The 18318-nt window shown below is 38.5% G+C and overlaps 2 protein-coding genes across 6 annotated transcripts in view; both read left to right on the top strand.

Annotated features, from left to right (window-relative positions):
• LOC129720715 (ankyrin repeat and BTB/POZ domain-containing protein 2) overlaps positions 1–18318 on the top strand; it is a 251037-nt gene that overhangs the window by 66186 nt on the left and 166533 nt on the right. For 3 of the 5 annotated variants that reach the window (XM_055672338.1, XM_055672337.1, XM_055672339.1), the window contains one exon: positions 15672–15693. The exons of the other annotated variants lie outside the window; for them this stretch is intronic. The gene's annotated coding sequence lies outside the window, so the exon portion shown is untranslated. The remainder of the gene's footprint in view (positions 1–15671; positions 15694–18318) is intronic. 5 annotated transcript variants of the gene reach the window in all.
• Positions 11190–11914, top strand: LOC129720731 (perlucin-like). The gene is made up of 2 exons (XM_055672388.1): positions 11190–11308; positions 11369–11914. The coding sequence occupies exons 1-2, from the start codon at positions 11204–11206 to the stop codon at positions 11753–11755; spliced, it is 492 nt and encodes a 163-aa protein (XP_055528363.1). The 5' UTR covers positions 11190–11203; the 3' UTR covers positions 11756–11914.

Consider the following 18318-nt stretch of genomic DNA (forward strand, 5'->3'; position numbering starts at 1 on the left):
AATACTCTTTTCTGATGCTGGTATGGAACCATTGATTTTATAAAATAGACTATGAATACTAACGACTGTGTAGATATTTTACGTAGCGCAATGCTTCCGTATGCCAAAGAAAACATGCTTCTTCGTTGGAGAGTAACGGTCCTAAACATACAGCATTGAAAACACGAAGATGATTATTAAACGAAAACATAGAATTATTAGTTTGACCAGCGCAGACCTTTAATTTAAATCCTTTAGAATTTCTCTTAAAGATTTGGAAAGTCTAGGTTGCAAAGCATCATCCAAAGAATAAAATAGACTTATGGAACGTCGGACAGGCAGCGTGAAATGCTAGTTCAGCTTCTATTCGTGAAAACCTGGTGGTAAACATACCCGGAAGATTGAATATGGCTTTACAAAACAAAGGACAAGCCACAAAATTTTGAAAGTGAGTTTTGTAACGTTAAAGGTAACTTTGCTAACGATATGTAGAGAAATAAAGCTAATTTGGATTGTTTTGTATCTATATTCCAATAGTGTATTTATTTTTGTCGCCACTTTAAAAACACCAACTCACGCAAAAATTATTTAGAATCACCGACAAAGGAATTTCTCCGGTCATTTCTCCGTGCCACTTTTAAAACGAGTGTCTGCGGATCATAATGACGTAACATAACATCATACAACAATTAAAATCAGTGCGCAAATACGAAAAATTATCCAACACTGCAAGTGTATTTATTATTTTCTCCATGACTGTACTATATCTTCAAAATGAAGAGTGTGCTGATTTTTCTGATACACAATTAAAACAATACGGTATATTGAAATTAACAAATTGTGACGGTGTAGTCTTAAAAGAGTATTTAACAACTAAAAACCCTTCTAAAGTATACAGATTTAATGTTTGGGTAGTAGGTATTGAACAATTTGGTGAACGTACCTTGAAATGAATAGTAAAGCGGGCAATGTATGCAGTTTGCGAGGATGCGAAAATGAACGGGAATAGAAGGTGTGACTTTTAGGCTTAGAAAAAATTTTCCCTCGTCCAGACGGGACGCGAACCCGCAATCTCCGTTGTCTCCGGCAAGGTGTTTTGGCCAATTAAACTACTGGGAAGGGTATAACTAGTTCTAAACCAAAGTCGAATCACCCTCTACTATTGTGTTCCCGTATCTCAGCACGCCAACGATGAACTGCACACACTGCCCGGTGGGAGTTTATTTTTGTAAAATTTTTCTAAGCCTAAAAGTCACACCTTCTATTCCCGTTCATTTTCGCATCCTCGCAAACTGCATACATTGCCCGCTTTACTAAACTTAAAATGTAAGTCATATGACAAAAATGAAATTAGTTCGTAAATTGAAATGAATAAATTAGACCGATTCATTTGTTGATTTCAACAAAAAAATAGAAATGAATAGAAAGAATACTTGGTAAACTCGGTAAACTCGGTTTCAGTTTGTGCTCTATACGAGGATTTTGGGTAGTTTCAACTTCAGACGGTGTTATATACACAAATACACAAAGAGAAAAGCAGTAAATATGGTAACTCTTTTTTTAACAATCTAAGGTAAAACTGTGTTGAAGCCACAAATGGCCGATTTCGAGCGGTTGCTTCGAATTTTCAAAGGCACAAGACTCGGTAATAGTTAATGCGTTACCTGTGGAAATGCCATTTTATATTTGCTGTAGGGAGTCTATACACCAGAGAGAAGCAGAAACACTAATTTTTAAGGCAATCGTCAACATCAAAACGGATAACGGCGATGCAAAATTATACAGCTCGCCCGTTTTGATGTTGACAGTTTCCTTAACGGTGAGTGCCTTGTCATTTCTCTGATATACAGGTTCACTAATTTGCTGTGGTGAAGCAAACATTAAATAGCCTTTGCACAAGGAAGGCATTAATTATTTCCGAGTCTTGTGCTTTTGAAATACCAACTGGTTGTTCGAAATCGGCTGAAACACCGTTTCACCTTAAATTAAGTAGTTCTGACAACCAGATTTAATTCTGCACACACCACATTCTTATAACAATTTCAATTTCCAATGCATCGCTCATGTTAGTCATAGTGTATTTTCAATTGAAGTCACAGTTGCCAGTGTTTTTTTTTTCTTTTAACGGTTCACTCGTTTTGCCCTCACTCCCGGCGTATCTGAATAAAATATCGTCTGTAGCATCAACATCTATGTTTCAGGTTAGCGCGACCGTTTTTCGCAAATTAATGTCAAACCATGTAGAATAATGACAATGAGAATTTGGGGAGCAATTCAACTCCGCTACCATCTTCTGACCACCTTGAGTTCCATCAAGCCACCTCGTATCGCCGTGAGTGACATGTGAGCACATGTAGTCCATTCAAGGCCAAAGTTGGAGTAATAACACCGTGAAACGTAACGAACCAAAAGAGCCGACGTGATGCGTGACCCCAATCAACTGACACGGTGTTTTTCTTTGATTTCTCCATTCAAAAAGCGAAAATAGGCGTTCTTTGTATTCGCAGAAGTTTGTTGTTTTTTTTTTCTTGTGTAGCTCCATAAATATTTTATTTTACGACACAACTCAGATTCATAGTTTTGGCATCGACTGCTAAAAATGACACGGTGAAGGCCAAGGTTGGACTTCATCTTGGTAGAGCTAACCGCCTACTGTGCACAAACTCTAGTTTTGACTAAATCTAATGACCACAGTAAAATGGTCGTAAAAGTTTGGCAAAAGTATAGGATTTAAAATAATTTTGGCATATATTCACAAAAATATTAGTGCAAACTGCTTTTTCGATGATTTAAGTGATAATTATACATGGGTCATTATTTTCAAAAATAGCATGCTACGAAACGAAAAAAACTTCACACGCGTAAGGTAGATGCACCAGTTTTGGCCATAACACCAGTATTCGATCTTTCAACTTTTAACATTAGTCAACCATTACTCAACAAAAACTATCACTGATCTCATACCTATACGTAATTTCATGTTGCACAAATTTGTTTTTGTCATATGTGAATGAAACCAGTATAGGAACTCAGATAAGTCTCTTGATCTGGAAAATATGTATAGAAAACTATATCTTTTCCTCAATCAAATTTATTGTTTGAGAAGAATATACGTAAAATCATCTGATTTCACTGTTGAAGTAATAACAATTATATATTTTTTAAAGGTAGAAGATTCCAATTTTCCATACATAACATACTATGATCATAAATGGTACCTTTACCCTACACCTATTTGCTTATGTGTGAAGATGATAATAAAAGACTCTGGTCTTAGTTATAAATTATTAATAATGTTATGATGTTACTTTGTTGTGATCGAGCTCGAGTACTATTCCAATTTTGTGGCCAGTACCAGAGGCAAAGATGCAACTAATTTTCAAATCACGCTCTAGAGTGTCGAAAAACAGAGTTCAAATTAAAATGCAAACAGGAATAAACATTTGGCAGTTTAGGTTTTAGTTTTGTACCATTTACACTTGGTTTCTGTGCCTAAGTAGATCTTTATTTAAATTTCCGAATATTTCCATATTTTAAATTATGTTAAATGTTTCGCCATCACCCGAAGTTTCCATTTTCGCAACTTTGTTTGAAAATTTCGATAATTCCTCCTTCGGAGGTTTCAAACAATACACAACGGGAACGAAATTGCCACTTTGCTATGCTGCGGAGCTGCGACCAAATTTCATTTCTCGTTAGACTTCGGTTTTCAATGGTCTGGATACCGTTTAGCGATAGAAATCCGCGGTCATCGCTGGAACGGTGATCCTAAGGTAGCGCGACTGCTGGCGCTGTGGAGAGAGTTCGAGCATCAAACAGCAGGCTAATAAAGCAAATTGCCCAAGCATCGCGGTTAATATTCAAGCCGAGGTGGCAAGGTGTGAAGCAAGAAACAAACTATCTCTGGAATGTTGGATCATATTTTGGGTCATCCAACGATCGGCATTTTATTTTTGGAAAGCGGAACTTTGATAGCTAATTTGTCATTGTGAGCTTGAAGAACCTGCGGAAATTGAACTGGTTTGTACAGTTTTTGGGCTGGTCATTGGTGTAATGAAAGAAAAGTGCATATAAAATAAAGGCAACATTGGCCTCGCCAAGTTTTGCTCTGTTCGGATGTATACAATTACGAAATTCACTTTTAGACTGTATTCCAATGTGGGTCATACTTCTCGGCTTTTGCTTTCTTCCGGTAAAAAATGTGCGCACAGACGTGTACGAGCGCGGAAGCGGATTGGTAAGGCCGAGGCAAATAATTACCGGCGAATTGGATCAGTTTGTTCAATTAAAGCGCCAAAAATGAGGCACACATTAGAAAAACTGCGAGAGTTGTAGCCGCGAAGAAAGTAAAAACAAACACACTAATTTTTGACTACTGAGCGGAATGTATCATTGCGTATTTGTGGATGAAAGTGTGAATTTAGGTAAAGACGTAGGCTGGATAGTAGAAAGGTAGCTCAAAACGTGGGATAGATTTTCGTAACTTCCTGTGGGTGACCACCGAGCTTTCACTTTTACGGTTGTATCAAAGGGATCATTATTTGTATTTTTTTTTCAAACCCCAATCCGGATGTCTTTGCTAGGATCGGTAATAAAAGCAGAGACAACATCGTTTTGTAAAAATATCAAGTTTCATTTTTGCACACTAATTCAGCATGACATCTAACAAAACGAATAATCAATAATGTTTTGATTTGTCGGCCTTTATGAGTATTAAATTGCAATACAAAGCTTGATGCCGTGTAATGCTTCACCAAATTACCAACCTGCAACATAAAAAACTATCTAAACCTTGACAGTGCCCATGATCGATTGGGTTGTTTAATCTGCAAACGTGCTGCCAACAATATAAAAGAAATTAGTCCAATTTACCGCCAAATCATACGATTATTAAATGGATTGAAAAATTGCCGAAATTGCTGCGGTTTTTATTTCGGAAACGACGAGTGTTTTTTGCTCTCTTTGCTTTACAGCACGTTTGCTACATGGATTGGAAGTTGTTTGAAGGTAAGCACATTTTCCCTTTCACCTGTTCTGCAAAAGACGTCCATCGCGCGCGGCAGTGCAAGGTACGGCAATTAGATAATTCAATGCAAATTAGAAGACCAACGAATAATGCAGCGGTTCAGTACTATCGACAGCTTATGCAAAGCTTGGTTACGAGTTGGCCATACTAGTTTGTCGTGCTTTTTTTTACTCATACTTGTCTTTCACTAGTTTGAAACGAAACCTGTATAAATTAATACTTCTTTTGTCCAGACTCTTCGCACCAGTTTTATGGTTCATACAGAAACCATACACTTCCAAAATACAAAGCAGTTTTTTTGTTATGCTGTGGTCGAACATATGCAAAAAAACTCGTCGTTAACGAACCAATTGTATCGAACCCGAATGGTTCAATTAAATATCAAAATTTCATGTGCTTTCACCATCGATCAGTTTTCACTGCCACCGTCCGGCCAAACATTGTGAGCACCTAAAAACGCCCTTCGTTTGGGTACGAATGGAGTTAAACCATGCAGTCGAACACGTGGTCTTAGCAAATTTCAAGTTTCACACATTTAACAGACCAGTCCTGTTATTATTGCCATCATCGTGTCCTAACAACAATATTGCTGATAATAATAATAAACAAAAGGCCAATACTTGGAAGTCAATTGTGGGTCACAGCATAGGCTATCCGATTGGTTGCGCACTGAAGTAAATACGGGGATACAAAAGATCGAATTCGTTAAGAAAACCGCAACCGGACTTACGGAAGCAACCGCACCATTCAATTGGTTTTTTGGTTTTAGACATAAAACGCAAAAGCCAAAAGTAATTACCTAACACAAAAGCCACACAACATACGCTTTAATAATTCAAATTGCCTATCTATTGTTTTTATCGGCAACATAAAAAACATCCACAGACATGCCACAGTAGGTTCTGTAAGATTTTGTGGTTACTTGCACGACCTACTGCTTCAAGGTCTTATTTTCTTATAGGGTAATCGCTCCTGCATTCATCTCAACATCTATATTTACCTCATCACCCTTATTTGTCAAATTTACTTTTAAATTTTACCACTTTCGACCATTCTGCTAAATCGAGAAGTTAAAACAGTTATCTTGAAAATTTGTCGAAATTTATCGATAAAATTAACAAATGATGAGATGAATATAGGTTGTGGTGTGTATTGAGACGAAATACTGGAATTGTGTAAGCTGAAATGCAAACATAATTATATTAACTTGTTCACTATCTTTTTCTCTGTCACCATTTGTTTCCATATTATATAACTGATTTAGCAAACTTTAACAATAATCCATGAAAGTTCTCAATTGAAGAACGCTTTTTCAATCACCCCGAACCTATTTTAAGCAGTTTGTATCTGTTTGCAGCAGATTTTGTTCAGCACCCGAATAGCTCCTTCCAATTCCGTCATTGCAATTATCGATATTGATCTAAAGTTAAAAGCTGGAGGCCGATAAGTGTTGGATTGAATTTAGTAGCGATTAGCTACAAGTAATCAAGTGCAAGCGCACCATGAACCATATTCACTATTTCTATGCCAATGATAAATTTGATAATGAAATGGCAATGAACAATTCTTTGACAATTCTCTGACAATTCTCTGACAATTCTCTGACAATTCTCTGACAATGAATTACAGTGTCGTTTCGATTTTATCATGGTCAAAAAAACACTTTCCGGTGAACATAGCGAGACTGTAGATTCGAGGAAATGATGGAGGTGATAATTTTTTGTTGAATAGCATTGAAATCTAACAAAAAATACTAATTTTGGTGATTTCAACATATCCACAGTTTCGTTGGATTCACGGGAAGATGTTTTTTGACCGTGATAAAATCGAAAAAGCACTGTATTTCTATGACAATTCCGCGTTTCTTAACAATTGATAAAAAAAACCAACGTGTCAAACTTTCAACGGAGAATCTAGCATTGACCCTTCCTCTGTGCAGCATGACGAGACTGAGACGTTTTTCAAAAGAACTGTACGCGGCACGCACCTGGTCCATCCACATCTCGTCTCAGATCTTGTAAATAAGCGTTGACCTGCGTGCCGCAAAACTTTCAATTTGGCTCTGTCCCGCCGCTTCTTCGTTGTAGCCTCCCTTACTCCGTGAACCTCGTCGTTCTTGTACGGTTTATGTCCTGTGTACTGCGTCATGATGGGCAGTCCCGGAACGACACATCCAGGTCAGCAGTGGTCTTAAGGATCGATCGGGTTATTTTTCGACGAATCACCACCTCAACGGCTGCTGACGTACTGGCCGAACGCGGCTACCCGGATCTCATACGATTTTTGGCTGTGCCCGTTTCACGGATTCATGTGTACCCGTACCACCACGGACCAAATAGTCGAGATGCGACAGCTCCTGTGACTACAACTTGTCAATACACCATTTATCCATCGACTTTAAATCGGCGTATGACACAATCAATCGAGATCATCCATGGCAGATGACGGTTTCAGATGTATGATGGATCGTGTCGGAGGCCATGAGCCACGAGGTGTATAGGAAAGCAATCATCGTTCAAACGGCCAAAATCGGAAACTATGGTGGACAGGGCATGGCTTAAGGATGTCGAATGACAGCCCACTAAAAATGGTTCTCGATAACGACCCGACTAGACAGATCCTTTATAAGTTTCGAGAACACAACTTGCAGACACATCATCTGTTTATAGACTTTAAGGTGGTGTACGATACAGTGAAACGCAACGAGATGTTGCAAATTACGCTTGAACATGGTTTTCCAATGAAACTGATTGAACTGATACTTGCGACGCATGACGGTTTCACATAAAGTGTCAGGACAGCAGGCGAACTTTCGAACGCGTTTGTGACATTAGACGGTCTGATGACGGGCTCTCGAACTTGCTGTTCAACATACTTTTAAAAGGTACAACGCGAAGGACATGTGGGAAGAGGAGCTGCACGATCATCATGAAGTCTCACAAGCTTCTAGGCGTCGCGAATGACATTGATATCATTGGTGATAACCTTAGAGCTGTTGAAGAGGTCTTTACGGTTCTCAGAAGGGCAACTGCGAAAATTAGACTCACCATAAACACTGCCAAAACGAAGTACATAATGGCTGGCAGAGAGCGTGGTAGTTCTACGGGTGTTGGTGCGGTGGAGATGAATGAGGATAAATTCGAAGTGGTCGACGAATTTGTTTATCTTGGTACTCTCATGTCATGTGACAACGAGGGGAGCCGCGAGGTGAAGAGACGGATTGCGGCAGCGAATTGGGCTTATTACAGACTGCGTAGCCAGCTTAGGTCCCGTATTCTACATCTTCATACAGGACTCTGATCCTCCTGATAGTACTCTACGGATATTAATCGTGGACATGGAAGGAGGCCGATCGACGAGCGCTTGGGATCTTCGAGCGTAGAATCCGTAGGTAGAAAACTAGGAATTGGGGTGTGGCGCACACGCATGAATCACGTACTGTACGAAGTCTGATATTGTCAAGCTGATGAAACACGGAAGGTTACAGTGGTCTGGCCACTTAGCACGGATGACGGATAAGCGACCGTCAAAGATAATATTTAGCAGAGGACCGGATAGAGGCCGACGACTTCGAGATAGCTCTTGCACGCGCTGGATGTGTGCTGTCGACGAGGATGCCCGAGCAGCGGGTGTTAGGGAAGCGTGTGTAAGGCGAAATTGCTGAATACAGTGATCTTTCACCAAGGCAACGTTTTCGCTCAATCGGCTTGTCCTGAATAGACCACATGAAGTGCGTGTATGGAAATAAGTTCAACCTTGTCAGATCAGCTTAGAATTACCCCATTCATATTAATAACGCAATTTTTGTTTGGTTCGAAAAAAGAAGCTCTAAGTCTATGAGGGAAAATGATCAATTGATTTTTCACTTTTACACATGACACGTGAGCTTGTTTCTTCTACGGAAATGCTTACGACTTTACAGAACAATGACTTTGTGCATCCTGGAGATAAATCAGAAAGACCTGAACTAAATTTGTTGTACACAACCGGATCCAAGTTTGAACCTTGAGGCACACCTGCTCTGACAGGAAATCTATCAGATTTTCCACTGTGCTATGCTATGCTCAGGTATATTGAAATTCTCGTAACTGGACTGAGGAGATAGAATGGTAGCAACCATAAAATTTAAATTTTCGATGAAATCAGAAATATTTCTTTTATATCTGTGTAAATGGAGAGAAAAGTTGTCTTACAATGTTGTAGTCTTGTTAATTTGAGCAAATTTGGAGAAAAAAGTTTTGAAAAGCATCTTTGAAAATAACCAATTTTTATAAAAAAATACTTTTTCTGCTCCAAATTTTTCATTTCATGCCAAACTCGCGAGTCCTGGTCAAAGTCATTGATGTTTCTTATCAAAAAATACACCCTTTTCGTTAATTTGTACATTTTAATGCATTTCATGCGCGTGGTTTCTTTATGTATAAAATAAATACGATAAGAGCTTTTGAAGCTTATTAATTTTGCTACATGAGCCATTTGAAAAAAACAATTAAGTCAGATTTAACTGTTTTGACCTGCATTACATGGAATTGCTCCCTTATCAACGGACACCTAGTTACGAACCAAACACCCGATCACCCGATAAACAAGAACAACTGTTTAACCATTTACAATACACTAATTAAAAAAATTCAGCATCGAACAACAAGCAATGTTGTTGATAAGATAAATTTGGAATGCCGAAAAAAAAAATAACAACCCTTGTGACAGAAACTTTGCACTTATTCAAAAACCAGCAGTTGACTGTGAAATGCAGAATATAATTATTGCAGTATTGCTTTCTTCAATTGCGTGTACATTTACCCAGAATTTGCAATGTGTATCGAATACTAGATACGTTGTTCCAGACCTCGTCGTGAGCAGTATATAAACACAGAAAAATTCACCTTAAACTTCAAACCGCCTTCTGTGTCAGGCTAACTGGTACAAAGCAACGGAACACTGTAATTCTTTCGAAATGCGTTTGGCTGTCATTACGTCACCGGAAGAAGATGTCTCAGTTCTCGATGCGATTAAATCCTGGCCCCAATATGACTCAACAGTCACGAAACTTTGGATCGGTGGCAGTGATCTCGCCGAGGAGGGTGTATTCTATTGGCAGCCAACTGGAACCCACTTTGGTTATACTAACTGGAAATATGGTCAACCGGATAACGCCAATGGCACCGAACATTGTGTAGAAATCAGATCCGTGTAGCAGACGGAAATGAGTTGGACTGGTGCTGGGATGATCGGCTATGTGATGTGAAAAGCCCTTTTGTTTGTGAAAATTTTGAACCGAGAAGAGTGGTTGTGATGTTTTAGTTTCGCAGTGATATTGGTTATCGAATTTTAGCTCACGGAAATATGAAAGTAAAATGCCTTCTTGTGGCTAAACATTTTTTAACGCGTACACAGCGCTGTGTCCGTTGATTTATTCTGGCTGTGTTCTTATTTTAATCGTAAAACTCAATACAATCGTTTCAAGTCATTTTCTTTGGTGTAAATCAACGATGTTTTTGTTTGGAAACATAGGAAATGAAATATGCTGTTATGAATATGAAATGATGTGATATGAAATGACTGTTTTTTAAATCTTTTTTTTTATGCAGGATCTCAATTTTTTCCAAACTTTGTGAACGAGAATTTAGACAATTTCTTTAAAGCCATTACTTGACAACTTTTCTTTAACTCTTGTCATTAATGGATATGTTGATTTATGAAAAACTTTCTCATATCTAGATAATTTAAAAAAAAAAGTATGCAAAATTGCTTAGCTTTAAAAGGCCTATAAATCAACAAAGTTTAATTGAATTCTGGAAAGGTGATGCCAAATCCGTCAAATGAATTCTTGCAATCCGTGGTTTCTTATACATAAATAGTAACTAGATCAGGCAAAGTTAATCGATTTGGCTCTGTGAGTTATTTAAAAAGAAGTAAGTCAGATTTAATTGTTTTGACCTACTATACATGGAATTGCCTTCTTATCAACGGACATCCAATTACAAACCTGTTCCGGGGCTGATAATAAAGATATTACTTTTATGATCACCCGATAAACAAAAAGCACTGGTTAACCATTACAATACACTTATTAAAAAAGTTGAGCATAAAACAACAAGCAATGTTGTTGATAAGATAAAATGAAGAATGAGTTCTATTAAAACAATCGTTGTTACAAAAATTTTGCACTTATTCGAAAACCTACAGTCAGCTAAAATGCAAAATATAGTTATAATAGTATTACTTTCTTCAATTGCTTGTACATTTACCCAAAATTTACAATGTGTATCAAATACTAGATACGTTGTTCCAGACCTCATCGTGAGTAGTGTATCAACACAGAACTATTCGCCTTTAATTTCAAACCGCCTTCTATTACAGGCTAATTGGTACAAAGCAACGGAGCACTGTAACTCCTTCGGAATGCGTTTGGCTGTCATCACGTCACCGGAAGAAGGCGCCTTAGTTCTCGAAGCGATCAAATCCTGGCCCCAATATGATTCAACAACCAAGAATTTTTGGATCGGTGGCAGTGATCTTGCAGAGCATGGTGTATTCTATTGGCAGCCAACTGGAAACCGCTTTGGTTATACTAACTGGAAATATGGTCAACCGGATAACACCAATGGCACCGAACATTGTGTGGAAATCAGATACTTACCCATCGAAAATGAGTTGGATTGGTACTGGAACGATCGGCAGTGTGATGTGAAAAACCCTTTTGTGTGTGAAAATTTAGAACCGAGAAGAGTGGTTGTGATGTTCTAGTTTCGCAGTGATATTGATTATCGAAGCTCACAGAAGATAAAAGAAAAAGTGGAGACTAAACATTTTTAAACGGGTACACCGCGCAGTGTCCATTGATTTGTTTTGGCTGGGTTCTTATCTTTATCGTTGGGTACAAAAAAAAACTCAATACAATCTTTTTGAGTTATTTACTTTGGTAAAAATAAATAAAGTCTGTGTTTGGAAACATAAGAAATTAAATTTTCCATCGAATGTGACACATCATTCGAATTGAACTAATAGATAATGACCTATGATCGATCAGCAAGTATTCATTGTTCACTTTCATGTGACACTTCGGATTGAAATATTTCAAATGAAAACAAGTGTGATTTAGATTCAACTCAAGCTTGCACCCATTATCCTGTTTTTATTATCTCTGTGGATAATCTTCGACATATACCTAGGACGCATGCCAGAGACGAAAAAACTATAGTGCACGTTTCAACACTGGCTCCGAATTCGGACCAGTCTTTGCTTGCAAACTGGCGAGACGTGACTTACGTGTTTATAGCCTGATAAATAGGATGTTTTCTTCCACATATTATAGCGATAAACTTTGCAGTCGTTTACTTTTCAAGGTTGCTAATTTTACTGCCATTATTTTCGCAACGATTTCTCCATTCTTGTGCCTGTTGTGCAGCATGTGGCACCTGCGGGGATTTATTGAGCGTCGATCGATGCGATATTCTATCCGAAAGGCTCGGGCTGGCGATCGGCGAAACGCGTGCTAAGCCGTGGCCTGTCATCTCTCGTGAAGGTACGCCTCCGATTGCTCAGAAATTCGCTAATGAAAGGCTGTATACCCTTCAATAAAAGGTTGCGTAATCCGCGCGTTTCCCGCCGACACTGAAGCATTTATTATTGAGGTGAGCTGTCAAAACGGGTGCCGATTTTGGCTGCGTTCGTCATAGGGTTGGCGTTTTCGTTGCTTGTATGAAAGTCAATGTGTGCTTCTAACCTATGTGGGATACTGTGTAACGTGGAGATTGTTTGATGTTGTTAGAAAAATTGAGCACATATTATGTAATCCTGATGGGATTCATTTGATAGTTGACCTGAATCGTTTTTATAGAGTGGCGTTTAATAAACCTAATCGGAACAAATACAATCTCATAACTCTTTTGAACACGCCCGCAGCTAAGAATCTAACCTGTTTTATTTTCTTCTGACAGTATTGTATGCAATGGTATACCCAAAAGAATCACGTGAACAATGACAACCGACCTAACAGTCCTTTCGTTGTTCTCATTCTTACCGGTGTCTCGGTACGATGGTCTGTAAACATTAATTTATAATGCTACCATAATACTACAGAGAAGTCTTTCGGAAGGGAAGGTGAGCAAGTCGCTTAAAACACACAAAAATATGTATATTTCCACTAGAAATAAATATTTGATACTAAATATCTGTCGGATGACATTCGCCTCAGACACAGACACAACATTATTTGCTGACTTTCAAATTCCGCCGACATGTTTGTACAGTCAGTCATCTTCTGGCTTATCAGTTACAACCCACAGGTGTGGCGCCGTTCACCATTTCAGCAAAAGGCCAAATGATTTAAATCACTGCCACAATTCAAAGTGAGCCGCCTTCAGACCTCACACATATGTTTATCATGCGTGCTCAAAATATGATTTGTGTCTTGAAGTGTGGAACTGAATCAGTCATTGTTATCTGTCGTTAATTAAACTTTCCGTCCCCCTTTCGGCATAGGCGGTTGACTAATGTCGACAACTACCTCCAGCAAAATTTACAACCCAATTAAAACTTTGTCCTGGCGAGTACCAGGAGAGAACTCCACGCATGACATCCACTAATGGATACAGGAAGCATCCGATCCATCCATCACCGCCCTACAAGGAATGCAAAAGTTTCAACCGATTTGCCCGACTTTCCTGGTTGCTTTTTATATCTTCATTGAACTAAATGATGAACTTCCATAAAGCACCCATTCTTTTAGCTTTAGAGACGCACAAATTGTTAATCCGCTCAGTCAGTCAAAGCCGAGTCCAAGCAGTTGGCACAGAAATACATAAAAAAGCGGCATCTTACGAAGGGAATTTCATCAATGGCCCATCTGAGCGGGGAACACTTCTGCTTGCCTTAGATGATTCCGACAGAAACTCGCCTCAAGTTCAAATCACTTAACTTATTGAGCGAAGGCAGCTTAAAACGATCAAAAATTTATATGTTTGTATGTTTTCGTCCGATTCCACCACGGCGGAGGACGTTCTGCTCAGTTAGTTGAAGCCACATCACCACACAAAGAGGCCATCGGTTCGCGCGCGCAGCACAGAAGCCCACTGCGGAGGAGCTAAGCCGACTCAGAGTGTGCGAAATCGAGCCGAAGTAATCGCTGCCATAAACGTATTGAATCGTTGCCATTATCATCCGGCTACAGTTGGTCGGGTGCTGGCTGGCCTATTGCGGCGCCATTTTGGTTCCTTTGTCTTGCCTGACGAGGAATCCTGGGTTTGTTTTGTTTATTTCTTTCTGGATTTTATTGGTTTCTGTGCGGTATCAAATCGCGAGTAGGAAGGCTCTCGACGTTGGAGCATCGAGAACATTTACGGCTGCACCTGCTCGAGCGGTTCTGGTTTTCGTTAGGAGTGCCAGCCTATACATCTCTGCTTCAAATCAAGTAAACCAGGGTTTAAAAGAATGCTATGAACATCACAATTTTTCGCATTCTGAAACAGATACTTAGTTTGAACAAATAGGAACAAGCTTTTTTTAACAAGCATAAGAACCAATATCTTATGATTGCTTAACAGATTCTAACCTGATCGATTTTGATGTCAAAGAAAATTCGCTTTACAGTACAATGGGCCCAAGCGTGCTTGCAGAACATTGATGAATGATACAAAAGCAATGTCATCTAGTAGATTATCAATAGTTTCAGCATTCACGTTGACAGTTCAGTGATAAAGGTTTCTCGACCGCCGAAAAATTAAATATTGAATTGAAATGCTATTAAGTATAATCTGATTTGGGGGGTCCTCCAATGAATTCTTGATTTAATATCATGTTCTAAAGCTTGGGAAAGAATATTCCTTGTTTATTATTAGACAGGAAACTAGAGGAAAAAATCGTCTTCATCTCCAAATAACCACAATCGCTGTGACTGGCGATAAAACAGATACGCTTGAACCATCATAACCTTCACGGGTGAATAAATACGAGGCATTAAAATCCCTAACTAATAGTCCGGATTACTTTTAACTAGATTGAAATGGTTTCTTTTGCTATCTGTTCGCTCTGTCATCCAGATCAGGCAGAAATGAGTGGTGTGGAGCGAGTGAGTGTTATACTGGAAGCTGTATGCAAAAGGCGAGCATTACAAATCCAAAGTTAATCGCATTTGACGTGCTTTCGCCTTTCGATTCGAGACAACCGTAACAGAAGCGGCCAGCAAACATATCGATGTGTTATTCTCTGGCACTACGAAGCCTGTTAAGATGCTATTAAAATTTCCGGTCAAAATTTATACTGCTTTAAAACATGTTCCATGCAAACCAAGGGAATGGTATGGTAGCCTTCAAGCGTTACGAACATCTATTTCTGTACCGTTTGTCCCAAAACTACTTTTTCTGCTGTCACAGTTTGCTTCACTTTGCTTTGGGACACAATTAATGTACTAAATATCACTTAGAATATCACATAGCATGTGAAAACCTTAAGAAATTGCTCAAAACTGTCTGATATGCTATTAATAATTGCAGTCAACATTTGGCCGGTTTGCCCGAATCAACATAAGATAAGGGTAAACTGCCCATTTTTCGGGTGCCAGTGCCAGTGATGTTGGTAACGCGTCAAATGTATGGTAGCTAACAGCGATGCCATTCCCGTGATGCAAACGAAATAAAATGATTTTTTTCTCTTTCTATTTCAGAACCATTATTCCTAATTTGAAGGTAAGTGTACAACCAGAAGCAATTATAACGAAATGAGCAAAATCATTGTCCCACTATAATCATTTGGCATAAATTTGTACTTCAACACAAAAAATGGAAGTGTTAAGAAATAAATTATTTCATGGGAACAAAACCGGCGTTTGCATTGTCTACTGTTCAGCTCAATTAAATTTTGGCCTTTTTTCTTCGTTAGAAGAGCGCCGAAAATATACAAACAGGTGATTAAAATGTGCTAGATTTGTATCTGAGCATTAAATATTCCAAGCCAAACTTTAAGATGCAAAGTATATACAAATGGGTGATGAAATTATGCTTGATTTAATTCTGAGTGTTTAAAACATGAAGCAAAATTTCGAGATGACAATAAAAAATATTACAGCTCAAGATCTCATAGGTAAATAATTCAATAGGTTCCACATGCAAAGATATTCGTTAATAACACACAAAAACAACACGAGGATTTTTAAAACAATTTCAGATACGATTATCGATACCCTGGTAATAATTCCGCCAGAAAAATAAGCAAACGAGCTGCCATTACCTGGAAGACTAAAATCAACGAACCCTAAAATTTTAGGCGATCTTACTTTCCATTCCGCTTCGCTTTTCTGTCCCTCTAACTGCCTTGGTTTAAAATTCCTCTGACAGTTCCCGCTTCTTCAACTGATTTATGTGCTACTTAGCGTAACTGTCGTAAGCGAAGAATGAACCTTTGCTAGAGATCGATAGAGCATAGATTTGATTCTCTGACCCCAGCCACTCCTGCGCTTCCGTGAGCGTTTCCCAGCCACGCGAACATTCAAACAGAATAAGGGACAAGCAGTGAAAAAGGCACAAACAGGTTGTCGGTCGAGCTCCAAGCGGACTGATTGCTTTGGAACACTTTGAAGCTTCCCATCAGTAAAAAGCCTATCTATCACTGAGGAAACGATGCGGCAGCGGCAAACAACCCGGCCCAGCAGATACGGATACAATTTTAAAACGATTAGATCGATTTCAAGTGGGAACTACAAGCTATTGTTTGGGTTGGATACCAATATGGGAATTAAAACTTGTTTGATTTACTATATATTCAAAGTTTGGTACGGTTGGACGAATCACAAACGCACCGTGATATAGCTCAGTGGGATGGTGGATAAAAGAAACTTGTATTATATCACTGCAACTTGAAATGGTTTCGATAAAGGGAAAGTATGTACACTTGATTGGCTATATTTTGAGCTTTTCTTCAAATACAAATTTACAGCTGGATAGAGGGTTCAATATAGCTCTTAGCATTTCAAGTCCCTACCTGAGACCTAATCTCATGATGAATAAATGTCCACACCCACACTTGGAACTACTGTGTTTTGGTAACAAGTAGCGAAAGTTGCGGCAAATAATTATGCTATAACTCAGGTTTCTACAACACACTTGACAAGAAATGTTTTTGTTACATCTACGATGGATCGGAGTATTACCTAAATGTTTAGCAACGAAACTAACAATGGTCTGATGCGGATGCTATTGAATGTCCTCGATCATCACTCATTTGGTAGCTTCGCAGTGAGCTTAAATCCATAATTTGGTAATAAAACCATCGAAATGATGCCTGTGAATAGCAAATCTGTTTTCAGAATGCAATTTCTTGAAACGTTCAATGATGGTTATGTAATGTAGATCAATCAAGCGAGCGAGCTTAAAAATATTAGTTTTTAAAAGTTATTAGTCTGACAATATTAAAAGCGTGGCATTCCGAAATATCGAAAATAGAGTGAAACGGCAGAATGACAGATTTCAAATACTTAAAACTTTGTTACCACTGAATGGATTTTAGTCATTAATATATCGTTGTATAGAGAGCAAATTCCTCTAGTTTATGAAAACAGTTTCGGCACATTTTTCGTAGTAAAGAGGTTGAATTTCATAGCAAATTTGATTATAGTTTAATCAGTCGCGTGCCTGCAATGATGCAATCTAAGCAACAGTCGACACTAAAGTATACAAGCGATTTGACTGACTTTGTAAACGATTTTTTGTTGTTGTTGTTTCTCAAGTGCACAATAACACGCCCACCGGAAGTATAACTGTCATTAGTCACTTATAAAAGCTAACATGCAACAATTTAGTCTTCATTGTTCATTCGGTCACTGTAGCAAAAGGATAATTTACTGGAAACCGGTTCGACCAGCAGCAAGCAGACTTTTTTTTTTTTTTAACTCTAATATTTATTTAGGCCCAACCGCGAAGCATAACGGTGCCGAATATCTTTTGGAGTAGGGAAAAGCCAGCTTGAGTAGAGCCTGTATCCCGACTGCTCCTCCTCAAACAGGCATAAAAACCCTCTCATCTTTTCTCTTTTCAAAATACAATTTAAAAATACATGTCATTTAAGCTTACGACTAACATTAACATCAAAGTTTTTCTCTTTATAACTAAATACTAATCCTTACTACTATTCGTTGAGGGTGATGGTTTCTTATCTCTTTGAAATCAAAATCTAAGTTCGGTGGATCATGTCTCTCAAAAAGAAGCGATGATTCATGTTTCTATAAAAAAGATGAACGAAAGAAAGAAGAAAAAAAAAACGGAATTAGCGTGAAACTTTTTAAGATTGTTGTGTTGGGAGAAATTAGGAGAGAAAGC

This window comes from Wyeomyia smithii, chromosome 2 (assembly GCF_029784165.1).
Source record: "Wyeomyia smithii strain HCP4-BCI-WySm-NY-G18 chromosome 2, ASM2978416v1, whole genome shotgun sequence".
NCBI lineage: Eukaryota > Metazoa > Arthropoda > Insecta > Diptera > Culicidae > Wyeomyia > Wyeomyia smithii.